The following is a 13889-nucleotide window of genomic DNA, read 5'->3' as shown; positions in this document are numbered from 1 at the left end:
TTTTCCAAACAGAAAAAATTATCTTTCTACATTTAAAGAACATTAAGAAAGATGCTTTATGAAGAATAAACTAGAGACAAGCAGATTACAACCATTTAACATTAACATTAGTTAAACTCAACTAAACTAACTAGAACAAGCTCTATAGCAACCCATGAAAAACAAACTACACATTCTATTAAACTACAGTGCAAAACAGCAACCCACACATCACATCACAATCTGATGCTATGAAAGAGAGATGAAAGAAAGAGTGAAATGTTAATCAACAGTTAGATGGACTGATGGAGAGATTAAAAAAGGAAGAGCAGAAAAACCTACTGCTGTCAGTGCCATTGGTTTGCAGTGTGGCATAAGAGTCAAAAAAGTACACGCGAGGAAGAGTTTGAATATCTGAGAGAAGCCAGTGAAGAGAAGAGAAGAGAAGAGAAGAGAAGAGAAGAGAAGAGAAGAGAAGAGAAGAGAAGAGAAGAGAAGAGAAGGTAAAGCGTTAGTCTATTGAAGATTACAATATTAAATATTAGTAATAGAATGAAAAATGAATTATTAATACTGCATTATCAAACTTTTATTAATAACACAATTACATATCATCCCTTTGATTGAACTGAAAACTTTAAGGCTGTAATTAAGCCGTTTTACAGTTTGTATTCTTTGTAACACTAACCATACATAAGTACATGTAGTTAATTAATATTACTCAGTACTTATATAATATATAAGTATATAATAAATATATATAACTATATAATGTATAATTAATATAATATAGCATAATTACACTGTAACAAGGACACCTTAAAATAAAGTGTAACCGTACCAGTTTGTAATTGTATCAAGCAATTAATTTATTTAATGCTGTTGTTAATATTAATAATAATAACATTTATATTTATTTGTTATTTATTTAAACAAACAAATTAGTATTATTATTAGTAGTAATAGTAGTACTAGTAGTTTTCTTGCTTCTGAATGTGAAATTTTGGGAAATAATAATAATAATAATTATTATTTATTTAGTTATTTCCTTCTGACATTTAGGGAAAATAATAATAATACCAACAACAACAACAGCACTATTATTATTTGTTTATTTGTTTATTTCTGCTTTAAATATTACTAATAGAATTTTAAAAATTGCATTATTAACCATTTATTAATAAATAATTCAGATATATCTCATCATTTTGATTGTACTAAAAACTTTAAGGCTGTAATTAAGCCGCTTTAAGGTTTGTATTGTTTGTACCAGTTTGTAATTGTATGAACTATGAAGCAATTAATTTATTGTTGTTGATGGTAATAATAATAATAATATCTATTTGTTATTCATTTAAATACTTTTTAAAATATGTATTTATTTATTTATTTATCCTTAGTAATTATTTTATTTTATTTTACTCACCCTCCCTCCACAGCTCAGAGATGAAGGGATCAGATGACTGATGCAGGAGAGATGCAACATTATCATTCAATGGATCCATGTTCTTTATCAGCCACTCATCTGCCTTATAGTCCACCTGGCAGAGTACAAAAGTATTATGACTTCATGTTGACTAGAAAACCAAGAAATGGAGAATACACCGTGGTAAAAAAAAAAAATCTGACCTTGCCAGCATAGTGTAGAACGGAGAAGTCGGCCTCTTCTTTAAGCTGCCGCGGCCGCATGAACTTCGAGTGTGAACCCTGCTCAGCTGACAGCTTGTCTACAAATGAGCGATCAGTTGCCCTCGGAAACCAACACTCCTCATCCAACAATGCCAGGATGCCAGGAGGATGAGCCTGTGGAGCAAACCAGTCAGAAACACTATAAAGACACTGCATGTCAAATCAGGTGGTTCTATATGATGTGAATCATGTAGATCTACACACAAACGCACACACTGACCGGTCTCTCAATGAGGTCGATACAGGGCTGAAGATCCAGACCGAAGTCGATGAAGCTCCACTCGATGCCCTCTCGCTGGTACTCCTCTTGCTCCAGTACAAACATGGTGTGATTGAACAGCTGCTGTAGTTTCTCGTTAGTGTAGTTGATACATAACTGCTCGAATGAGTTCAGCTGTTGAGAGAGAGAGAGAGAGAGACAAAGAGAGATTAATATTTATCAGCGGAGTAATAAACAATCGTTAAGACTCTCAGAACTCGCTCACCTGGAAGATCTCAAATCCAGCGATGTCCAGGATCCCGATGAACGAGGCCCCCTGACGCTGTCTGCGGTCCAGGGCTCTGTTGATCCGGTGCACCAGCCAGCGGAAAAGACGCTCATATGTGGCCTTCGCCAAGGCCTCCACTGCAAAATCAGCCTAAACACGAACACAGAAATGAACAAAAACATAAAAATGAATGTTTCTATTGTACAGCATTGTTGAAGTAATTGTATTTGTCCTGCAATGAGTCACAAAAAGCCTATAAGAACACACTAACTGAACATGAAAAATTGTTTGCGAACCATTTTACTAATGTGGCAAATTTCAGAGTGGAACAGGATATTCACAGAGAGAAAAAGGTAGAGTGGGACTTTATTCATCTGGAATCTAATCGATAGTGAAAAATGATCTCTTTATCACAGAAGTGGACGTGTGAAGGTTGAAAAAAATGTGATGTAGAAGAGTAGTTGTGATGAGGAAAGTAGTTTCACACTGGAGCAATTAATTACACTACCGTTCACAAGTTCTTGGTCAGTAACTCTTTTAATTGCTTTTGACCTTATTTTCACCAAGGCTGCATTTCTTTGATTTATTATTTATTTTAAAAAGGAATTTATTCCTTTGATGGCAAAGCTGCATTTTTGGCAAGCTCCTTCAGAAATCATTCTAATATGCTGATTTGCTTCAAGAAACATTTCTAATCATTATCAATGTTTAAAATGGTTGTGCTGCTTAATATATTTGTGGAAACTGTGATATATTTTTTTCAGGGATCTTTGATGAATAGAAAGTTCAAAAGAGCAGCATTTATTCAAAACAGAAATATTTTGTAACATTATAAATGCCTTTACTGTCACTTTTGATCAATCTTTACTGAACAACTTATTAATATTAGGGCTGTCAGTCAATTCAAATTTTTAAATCTAATTAATTACAGGGTGCTGCGATTAATACATTTAATTAATCGCAAACTAAATTTGGCTGTGAAAATACCCCCAAAAGATCATTTAAAGCTATTGTATAAAGTATGGAACATAAAAGAAGATAATTCGAGAAACATCTTAGTATTTTTTTGTTCATGCAATGAAAGTCACTAGTGACCAAAACAGCTTAGTTACCAAACAGTATTCAAAATACCTTCTTTTATGTTGTGCAAAAGTAAGTAAGTCATGACATGAGGGTGAGCAAATGATGACAGAATTTATTTATTTATTTATTTTTGGTGAACTATCCCTTTCATAAATGAAATGATACTCTAAAGAAGAAACTAAAACTACCAGCAGATGGCGGTAAATGTCTTTATGAGTCGATTCGTTCAAACGGCTGATTCATTAAGAAAATAAACTAAAACTCCCAGCAGATGGCGGTAAATGTCTTCATGAGTCGATTCGTTCAAACGGCTGATTCATTAAGAAATTAGACTAAAACTACCAGCAGATGGCGGTAAATGTCTTCATGAGTCGATTCGTTCAAACGGCTGATTCATTAAGAAATTAGACTAAAACTACCAGCAGATGGCGGTAAATGTCTTTATGAGTCGATTCGTTCAAACGGCTGATTCATTCAGGAGTTCAGTAAACGGCTCTCTCCATGAATGGGCTACTGAATCATTGGTTCACATGATTCGTTCAAAACGTGGATTCATTTAGAAACCAAACACCGCTGTGTTGCTCAGAGATGCACAACAGTTCTGCTGTGGCTTTATAGGTAATATTATCGTTGGCAAAATTGAACAAAACGCACAATATTGTGTTTAAAATTTGCACAATATTAACTTCTTATTTACTGAACTGTTGTATAAAATCACATTTGCACTCGTGTTCTTTGTGACAAAAACAGCATTCTTGTGATTCTTGCTGTCGCTGCTGGAGTGACCTCACTTATCATATGATCTAAATATGACACAAAAACTCATACAGGGGCATTTTTTTGCCCCAATATTTTTAGGGCATTTATTTATTATTAAGTTGTTGCCCTGCATCATATTTGTCAACAGTCCACTGTATGAAATGTAAGATGACGTACAGGTCTGGGGGCGGGGCCACTGCGTTAAAATATTTTTATCGCGTCATTTTTTTAAATAATTAACTAATTAATTAAATGAACGCGTTAAACTGACAGCCCTTATTAATATATAAAAGGAAAAAATCTTATGGACACCAAACTTTTGGACCAATTAGATTTCGCTGTATGTGGAGCTGCAACTATCAAAATGTATTGATGTGTGATGCTGTTCACAGCTGCTTCAGACAAAAGCTGTTATACACATTTTTCTTGACACTTTTACATCTTCTGTACACACCTGCTGCTTGGTCTGGGCCTTCTGGACGTACTCGCGGCCCACTTTAATGCGGGGTGTGAGAATGGCTCGGCTGAACTCCAGAACACTGATGCCCAGCAGGTGGCAGAGTTTCTGCGCTGCTGTGTCATCCGGCATTGAGGCCTGATCTGTGTTCTTCTCTTTGTGAAACGTGATGTTCCCAAACTGCAGCACTGCAGAGATCACCTTTAACATAGCTGAAAAAAGACCGAGAGAGAGCAGGATGGACAGAAGGATGGAAAATCACTTCTTTTTGTTCAGTGGTCAAGTACATGTTATATGAAATCTTGTAGATGTTTTCTTCTCCATCTATTTGAGAACCTCCTCTCTTACATGTGGATTCTTCCTGGGTGAAGCCCATGATAGTCACTGAGTCCATTGTCTGAGTAAAGTTTTCTGAATCACTCTGACCCGAAACAGGAAGTGACCCCCCGCAGAGGAAGCGGTACTGATCTGCACTGCCCAGCAGAAGCTCCTCTACAGAGAGAGTGAAGAAATAATGACAATGATAATGTTTCCATTAAAGAGAATAAAAAAATGTATATTGTGAAGCTGTGCTATGTGTGTGTTTGCGATCTACTGACTTCTCATGGCCTCAGAAGCTCCAGAGAGGAGCTGGTAGAAGATATGGAAGGTTCGCTCGTCTTTAGCCTGACGAATGGCTCGGGACTTCTCCAGCAAATCTGATACACGTGCGGGTTAAAGAAAAATGTACCAATAGAAACTGGTACTTATATACTCTATAATTATAGGCTGTCAATTATTGAATGAGGTAAAGCGGCCCAAATTTCTCAATGTCATTGCATAACGTAACAAAATATAAAGCAGTATCTGCAAACAAAGATTCTATAACTTTACATTATTTTTTGAGGAATTTTGTTTCAATTGTCAGCTGGCTTTAAGGTGATTTTTTAGTGGATGTATAAAGGATACAGGTCTCAATATTAGCACCAACAATATATCCAGCAACATCAAAATTGATTCTGATGAATTTGCCCTAAAACAAATATAAAAACATGTTAGAACAGATCAAAACATCAAGATTAATATCTAAGTTCAAGTGATGGTGGTTGGATGTGCCGTTGCAGGGCTTACAAATCTGGAAGAGTTGTCATTTTTGACGGTTTTGGCATTGCCGAAGGCCTCAAGAATGGGGTTTGCTTGCAGTAACTGTCTCTCCAGTTCCCCCTAGACACAGGACAGGAAGAACAGCATGTAAGTGCAGGAATATTACCAAAATCACAGCAAAAAGCCCACAGGAAACCTCTGAATGCAGAGACCCCCGCAGCATTAGCACCAGCACCAGCATATAACTGCAGCCAAACAACTCTCATACAAACACACATACAGTACATGTTTACTTCACTAAATGGAGACTTAGCACAGAATTATATTATTTTTAAATAGAGCAAATTATAATTACTATAGACTCCAAACATGAACTAAATCAGGGATTATCAAGATGAAGGGTGTTCCCGCACAAAAAAAGGAGTGCAGATGTATTGTAAGGCGACATGTTCTCAAATCTTATTTGTGTCCATTTCCAAAAAATAAACATCACTGTATGATAATGCACCAAAAAATATAATACATTTTTTTTTAAATAATAAAATATTTACATATTTATATACAAATTATATATATATATATATAAAAAAAAAAGTAAGCTATTATTTATTATTTAGGTATAAAGAAAATAAAAGATCAATCTAGGCATTTTTGAATTCAACCGTGTAATTTGAATTATTATTATTTTTTTATTTTTTTACAAAAAGTGATATAAAGTCAGAAGGCAAAAATTGCATAAAACATGTTTCATAAATTAAAATAAAATAAATAAATAAATACATGTACTTTTTAGATTAATAAATATAAATTAGGTAAATTAGGTCAAACTAAATTGAGAACCACTGCCCTAAACCAAACCCTAAAAGAAAATTGTGCACAATAAAAAGGAAATAAATAAAAATAAAAATTAGAGATAGATAACATCAGGAAACATTTTCCATTAAAGTTGTCCTAAATTAAATCTAGGTCACAAACACACACACACACAGTTGAAAGTGCAAACTCATAAAATTGCAGCTCAGCCACAGCCTTTAGATGAAACCAAAACAACAACAAAAATGATGTACAGGCTAGATAATCTCTGTTTTGGCTCTGAGGTTTCACTCTTACCCATATAGAACAGTATGGTCTATATAGGTCAAAAAAATTCCATAGCAAAGCTTTAATTTGCATACAGCGCCCCCTGCAGGCCCATAAGCATTAGAGCACCTATACTCACATACTGCACAGTCTGTTAGAGTCCACAAAAAAGAGAGAGATGGTGTGGTTGAACAAGTGTACAGGACAAACAGGGGACAAAAATATAACATATTGATGAGTAAAAACATGAAAAACATGGTTAAAAACGAAAACAAATAAATCCACACATATAACACATTATGAGGTTAAAGTGGCAGGACATGAATTAGAACGGCTGTAGTCTGAACTCCTTCCTATTAGCCGGACGTGTCAGTCATGAAGAGAAAAGCCCCCACTCACCCTGTTCACAGCGCTACTGCCACGACCCAGAGAGCGCGTACCATCCATCTTCAGCGCAGAGCAGAGGACAAAGAGAAAGAGAAAAGAAGAGCAGAAAGAAACAGCAGGACCCAGGAAAGAGAGGAGACAGGGAGAGAAAAGCAACCAAGAAGAGCGAAAATTCAAATATTAGAGAAAAGCTGCATATAGCCCACAGATACAATAGCATTTACAGCTTTATAATTCAAGGATAAGCTTTGGCAAGTGTGAAAGCTTTAGATGAAGAGTTCCAGCTGACATTATAAACAATATTTAAAACAACTGATGTTATTTTTATTTTACCAATTTTTTTTGTTTTTAATACATTTAGATTTTCATAAAATAGTATAATTTTAATTTTATTATTTGCCATTTTTTGGTTATCAGCAACAGCAGAACAAATTATCATCAGCATAAAACTTAGCATTTAATTTTTTTTGAATGCTGATAAAAACATAACCAACGGAATTTTTATTGGTGAACATATTGGCAAGGCCAGTACAAACACTGGATATGCAGAAAATGTTGTAATATTTTTGTAATTATTATTGTATTATTGCATTATGTATCATTTATTCTTATTGTTGAACAGAGTTATTGGAGAAGTAGGCAGCAGGGGAAAAAATGAATAAACAATAAAATCGCAAGGTAAGCATGTGCTGACTTGTTAGAAAAGCAGAAAGTAGAAATAGCTGCTTTTTCTCTCCCTTATAACGCCCCATCCTTACCTGTAGGGCGCTGTCTTTGGGACGACCCAGAGTGCCAGACTTGTGTGAGGACGCCACATGTGCCAGATACTGAATCACTTTTTTTGTGTTCTCCGTCTTTCCTGCACCAGATTCCCCTCTGAACACACACACACACACGTACGTATATAAACAGTACAAATAAACCACCTTCTGCTGTAAAATAGGTTTAGACTATTTTCAGAGTTATTCAAACAAATACTAGCAGATGGCTTAGGTTTTAACAAGATACAAAACACATATGCTGAAATAAAATTAGCAACACACATCATTAAAGGGAAAGAAAATAATGATGGAAAAAACATGTTTCGATTGTCTGTCTAAATATGCATTATTCCAGGTTTGAGAGAACAAACAGGGCAAAATCTTCTGGTAACTTTGTCTTTTTGCAGCCAATAGGCTTCTGATGGGTCAAATAGCTACATCTCTCCTTATGCTGTAAAACTGTCTAACTTCTCCACATTAAATGTTTATATTTTCTGAACTTTCGACTGAAATATGTAGTCAAAGTCAAATATGCAGCCGTCACAGCCAGTGGAAACTCACGTGCACAGGATGGACTGATCTTCTCTGTCTGTGTGAGGAAAACAACACACATGAAGAGGGACATTAGCATAACAAATCAACAATTACAGTGACTTTGAATTATGTGCATTTTGTAACTGTGAATATGACAAATGTGCTATATTTGAGAAGAAACATATGAACTTATGTAATGAACAAGCTCAGAAATAATAACTTAATTATAAGGATTCTAAGGTAGTACACGGAATGTAACTCTAAATGACACAGTTACACAAATATAATAATACTGAGAGCATCTATATGTATCATACTGTATGTATATATTAGATTTTAAAAAACTGAAATTAAGTACTAGAAATTGTGGTAAACTGCAAGTGTTTTCTCAAAGTGTTTAGAAAAGATTTAAAAAGAAATCAGAACGGTAAATCTTTCTGACAGTTAAAAAACTAAATTAACATGGTCATTTATTAGAAATGAGTTAAGACCTTTTTTCTTGAAAACACACACACACACACACACACACACACACACACCGGTCAGGCCAGTTTATTAACCACAGACACACCCTGAAAAGCAGGATACAGGGTGAAAACGGCAAGTCTCAGTCATGCCTGGGGTTTCACACTGTTACTACTAAGTATGTGAAAGAATTCAATCTTCATGCAGCAACATGAAACTGGTTCTTCTGTCTAAATACTGTGATACAGTGGTGTATGAATAAATTCACATAAACTGAAGCAGGTTAACTGGTTGCCATGGTACCTTGCAGCATGCTCCTGTAGGCCGCCTCCGATATGGCATAGATATGTGGAGGCATCTCGTGCCGTTTCTTCCCACGATACATCTCTATGATGGATTCTGTATAGATGGGCAGGTTCTTATAGGGATTGATCACCACACAAAACAGGCCGGAGTATGTCTGTCGGGCGTCACACACAAACACAAGAACTCAGACAGATGGAAATAATGATGTTGTATATGTAGAAACTATTTTTGGCAGAGCTGCCCAGACAGACCACCCACAGACTGCCCACAGTCTGTTGACTGACTGCCTGATGGACACTGCACACAAAACTAGCACTTACAGTACTTGCAAAAATCAGAAGCTCAGATCTGATTGGCTGCCTTCAGCCAGCTTCCTGAAGTCAGAGTGCTCAGGTTTTTATCAGTCCAAAGCATATTTTGAGTAGGCTGGTACAATAAGCGATTTTAAGGAAGAATTATGAGCTTATGAGCTTTAGGTTTGATGTGCGTGTTTGTAGGGTTGCCCAATTTATGCAAAAATGTGTGATTATAAATCAATGTGACTACTGTTATTATTATTATTATGATTAAATTAAATATTAAACAAAATGGTTGCACAATTTACGCAAAAATGCGTGATTATAAATCAATGTTACGATTGTTATTATTATTATGATTATTATTATTGCTGTTATTATTAAATTAAATACTAAACAAAATGGCTGCACAATTTACGCAAAAATGTGTGATTATAAATTTATGTGACGATTATTATTATTACTACTAAATTAAATATTAAACAAAATATGAAATATTATAAGACTTCAGACTTAAAAAAAATGATCTCAGTGTAAAAAAAATAAATAAATAAAAATTATATATATATATATATATATATATAATAATAATTTTGTTTTACAGTACAACTGTAAAATTACAATAACAATATCTGTGTCTTAATTTTCTTATTTTAAGCTTTGATTGATCTTTTATTCTGATGGAAAATCAAAGGGTTCCTGGCAAACATATTTATTTAAATAAATTAATTTTGATAATCAAACAAGGCCATATCATGGTTTCGATTTTATTTTGATTAATTGTTCAGCCCTAGTTTTTTTGAGGCACTTAGTTGCAAGTAAATTAGATATTCATAAGCAGAACTTATTTTTGCAGTTATGTTACTTATACTAATAATAATAATAATAATAATAATACATTTACCATACTGTTTTAGTCAATTTTACTAAAACACCATATAACTTTAGAGATAACATTTGACATTATATAAAAAACTGAATCAAATATTTAAAAAATTGTATATATTAAGTGTACAGTATATACTAAAAACAGCATGTCAAACTGCACTTGCTCATCCAAGCATGGAAACTTTTATGTACATTTTTTGAGTTTATACACATTGATTATTTCCATTCCATTTTTAAGCGCAAATTTCAAAACCTAATAAAAATAGCTGGATGTAAACCCAGCAACAATTTTTGGGTCAGAATGGGCTGTGAAGTGGACCAGACGTCATGCTGATAGTCAAAAGAGGCATGTTTGTCACTGTACACGATGATCAGAAATGTGATGCCTGTTCTGAATATTATATATATATATACTGTACATCCACAAACACTGAAATGTGAAATTTCCAAATCAACATGATCTTATGCGCTCATTTAAATTTGATTACTGTACCAAGTTGGGTGAAGTAAACACTGGGCTCAAGTGACTTTTGACAGATGCGTTATGAATAAGGGCCCTTGATCTTGTGTGCGCATGAGTGCATCTGTGCATGTGTGTTTGTACGTTCTTGGCTGCATTCAACATGAAACCTGAGCCGAAATTTGAACTGTGAGCCTGTGATGAACAAACACACGCGTGTGTATCTGTGTGTGTAACACTATCCTTTCCGCTTACTCAGAGAAACCCATACACACATACCCACACACACTCATGTGATGGCAGAGCACAGTGGCAAGCATGTGGCAGGATTGAATGATTACTAAATCATTAGTAATTGGAACAATTCTGACTAAAGGGAAACACTCACATATATGAGTCCTGAATAGGATCTCTCTCGTAGGTTGTGTAAGACAGAGGCCTCATTGAGGCACGTGAGATCGGCCATGTCTTCAACTTTACTGAATCGAGGCGGGTTCATCCGCTGGAGCTCCTCCCTCGAAAGCGTCAACTTCTTCCCACTGTCTGTAAGCTCCACCTCCACCTCGTCGCCTCGCTCCTCGCGCACGCTTGCAGACTGACCAAAGGAAACACAGGCAGAAAAATAAAGGATGATGAGAGACTACGTGAATGTGCTCTTTGTAAAATGTCTTTCATGGAACGTGTTATCGACATTTGCAGCAGATGTGTCACTGTGTCACTGTCCTTTATTAAAGTCATGATCACTGTCAAATGTCCGCTGTTGGCTTACAAAAAATGTCTACATCATATTTCACTCCAAACAAATAACAAGCAACATTTTTTAATGACAAGTAAGCACATTTATGACTCAGTACTATAATGCAATAAATAAATAAATAAAAATTCAGTATTGCATAAAATAAATGAAGTGCAACATGATATTATTTTTAAAAATTTACATTTATGCATATATAAAGACACATACATACGGCATATATTTTGAAAATATTTACATGTGCATACATAATAAATTTACACAGTACACACACATATTATGTAAACAAAACATTTATTTTGGATGCGAGTAAACGCGCATATATATATATATATATATATATATATATATATAAAATTATATAGAATGACATTATTTTCATGACAAGTAAGCACATTTATATCTCCGTACTGTAATGCAATAAAAAATAATTTATAAAATAATTTATAAATAAAATATTTAGTATAAAACATAAAACTAAAAGCTTATGAGTCACATGGACCACGTTTATGGTACTTTTGTAGTGATTTTTTAAAATCTTCTTTGAATTCTAATTGAAGTCACTGTTGTCACAGTTTGGAAAAGACTTCCTGTTTCCTTTGTTTTCATACTGGCTACTTTCTGCCAAATAATTTATTATTATATTTCTTATTATTATCCATGTCATTATCACTGTGTTCTGTATGAGATTTAAAAGTGGAGGAGGGGAAGATTTTTAGTCATTAACAACCTTAAAAAATTTCAGACACAAAAATCATTCCTGTGACATAGTCTATGGAACGTAGCTTATGAGTCACATGGACCACGTTTATGGTACTTTTGTAGTGATTTTTTTTTAAATCTTCTTTGAATTCTAATTGAAGTCACTGTTGTCACAGTTTGGAAAAGACTTCCTGTTTCCTTTGTTTTCATACTGGCTACTTTCTGCCAAATAATTTATTATTATATTTCTTATTATTATCCATGTCATATTCACTGTGTTCTGTATGTGTTATCTGGTCTTTATTTGCCAAAATATGATTCCCAGTGCACCCAGACATAATCAGATTACTGAGTGCACTGTTGGTTACAATGTCTACTTCCTTTTTAGTAACAATTTTTTTATATAATAGGATTACACTATAATAGGATTACAGAATCAAGAAGTTTCTATTTAAAGTATTGTGTTTTTCTTCAGGATTTAATTTAGTAAATATTATCTCAAATAAACATGAATTCTAGAGCATATAACTGCATTCTTTAGGCTACATCACGCAGTGAGTTGTCCCGGTGCACCGGTGTGTTCAGCTGTACTGGTATGTTATTTTAGTCCGTATATTGTCCATAATACTCTCTTGAAATATCGTCAACAGATTTAAAAAAAATACATACTGCTCAACCACACTTTGTATAAATCTTACCTCAAACCCATTTTTCTCTGAAGGCACCCATATGAGTCTCTTAGCCGCCCAATCAGCTTGGCTGGAGGCGGAGAACCCTGAGGTTGGTGACCCAGGCCCCGCCCCCGTGGACAGGAAGCGGGTGATATCATTAACACTGCCTCCCGCTGGCCTGGACATGGTTGTAGCACTGTGTAGGAGAAAGAAAGAAAGAAAGAAAGAAAGAGTTGTAACTCTTTATGGAGGAAGCAGCACAGCAGAGAGACCGATCATTACCCTTAATAGAATTATACCCATCATCATTATGATGCCACTGAGGCAATCAACAAGTCCATCAATCACAAAGAACAGAGAGGAATGCTGAGAGACAAACCAACAGACAAAGAGTGCTGGAGAGAGAATTACAGTATTGTGACATTTAATATTGGAGTTATACTGAAGGACGGTCTGATTGAGAGCCTCAGTAATAGTACGCAAATGAGAAAATATGCGCGTGACTGTGCAAAGGCTGTACAAATCTGATTGCGAAAATGCACACCAACATATACATTCGTGTATTTTGAGTCTTGCTGCTGAATATCTGCATTTACATTGACATTTATGCATTTAGGAGATACTTTTGATCCAAAGATTCAACAGGAACAAAAGCAATTTCCAAAGAGCCAACAACATTGCCAGCTTTATTACATAACTAGATTAGGATTCTGCACCACAGCATTACCGAAGAACATTTAAAGGTGCCACAGAATGCACTGATACAATATTTTAAATTGTTCTCTGATATCTACATAGAAGGTATATGTGGCTTAGGTAAGGCCAAAAAATCTCCAGAAACGGTTTTACATGTCCATTTACAACCCTAAGATTTGCCCCTAGAATGAAATGGCCTGTTTTTACCTTATTTGGAAGGGTCATGAATAATAATGTTGAGCTCTGCTCTGATTGGCTTTTTCACAGTGCGGCTCAATGTTGAGCTCTGCTCTGATTGGCTATTTCACAGTGCCGCTCATTCCAGTAGCTCACACAGCATGAAGGAAACAC

The 13889-nt window shown here is 34.9% G+C and overlaps 1 protein-coding gene across 6 annotated transcripts in view; it reads right to left on the bottom strand.

The window, feature by feature from the left end:
• Positions 1-13889, bottom strand: part of LOC107596662 (myosin-10-like) — a 41913-nt gene that overhangs the window by 21591 nt on the left and 6433 nt on the right. For 2 of the 6 annotated variants that reach the window (XM_016287450.1, XM_016287453.1), the window contains exons 2-19: positions 12870-13038; positions 11104-11310; positions 9069-9225; positions 8328-8355; positions 7764-7881; positions 7018-7065; positions 6758-6769; positions 5566-5658; positions 5404-5467; positions 5055-5153; positions 4804-4947; positions 4453-4667; positions 2154-2306; positions 1889-2062; positions 1609-1782; positions 1406-1520; positions 322-393; positions 208-228 (exon numbers count right to left, since the gene is read on the bottom strand). In XM_016287450.1, the coding sequence (XP_016142936.1) occupies positions 208-228; positions 322-393; positions 1406-1520; positions 1609-1782; positions 1889-2062; positions 2154-2306; positions 4453-4667; positions 4804-4947; positions 5055-5153; positions 5404-5467; positions 5566-5658; positions 6758-6769; positions 7018-7065; positions 7764-7881; positions 8328-8355; positions 9069-9225; positions 11104-11310; positions 12870-13028 (2053 nt within the window). In that variant the 5' untranslated portion in view covers positions 13029-13038. The remainder of the gene's footprint in view (positions 1-207; positions 229-321; positions 394-1405; positions 1521-1608; positions 1783-1888; positions 2063-2153; positions 2307-4452; positions 4668-4803; positions 4948-5054; positions 5154-5403; positions 5468-5565; positions 5659-6757; positions 6770-7017; positions 7066-7763; positions 7882-8327; positions 8356-9068; positions 9226-11103; positions 11311-12869; positions 13039-13889) is intronic. The other 4 variants (XM_016287452.1, XM_016287451.1, XM_016287454.1 and 1 more) reach the window with 4 other exon arrangements.

The sequence above is a fragment of the Sinocyclocheilus grahami genome, unplaced genomic scaffold (genome assembly GCF_001515645.1).
Source record: "Sinocyclocheilus grahami isolate Dianchi unplaced genomic scaffold, SAMN03320097.WGS_v1.1 scaffold222.1, whole genome shotgun sequence".
NCBI classification, from domain to species: Eukaryota; Metazoa; Chordata; class Actinopteri; order Cypriniformes; family Cyprinidae; genus Sinocyclocheilus; species Sinocyclocheilus grahami.
Note: the sequence above shows the minus strand (reverse complement) of the source record. Positions and strands in the feature narration are given on the sequence as shown.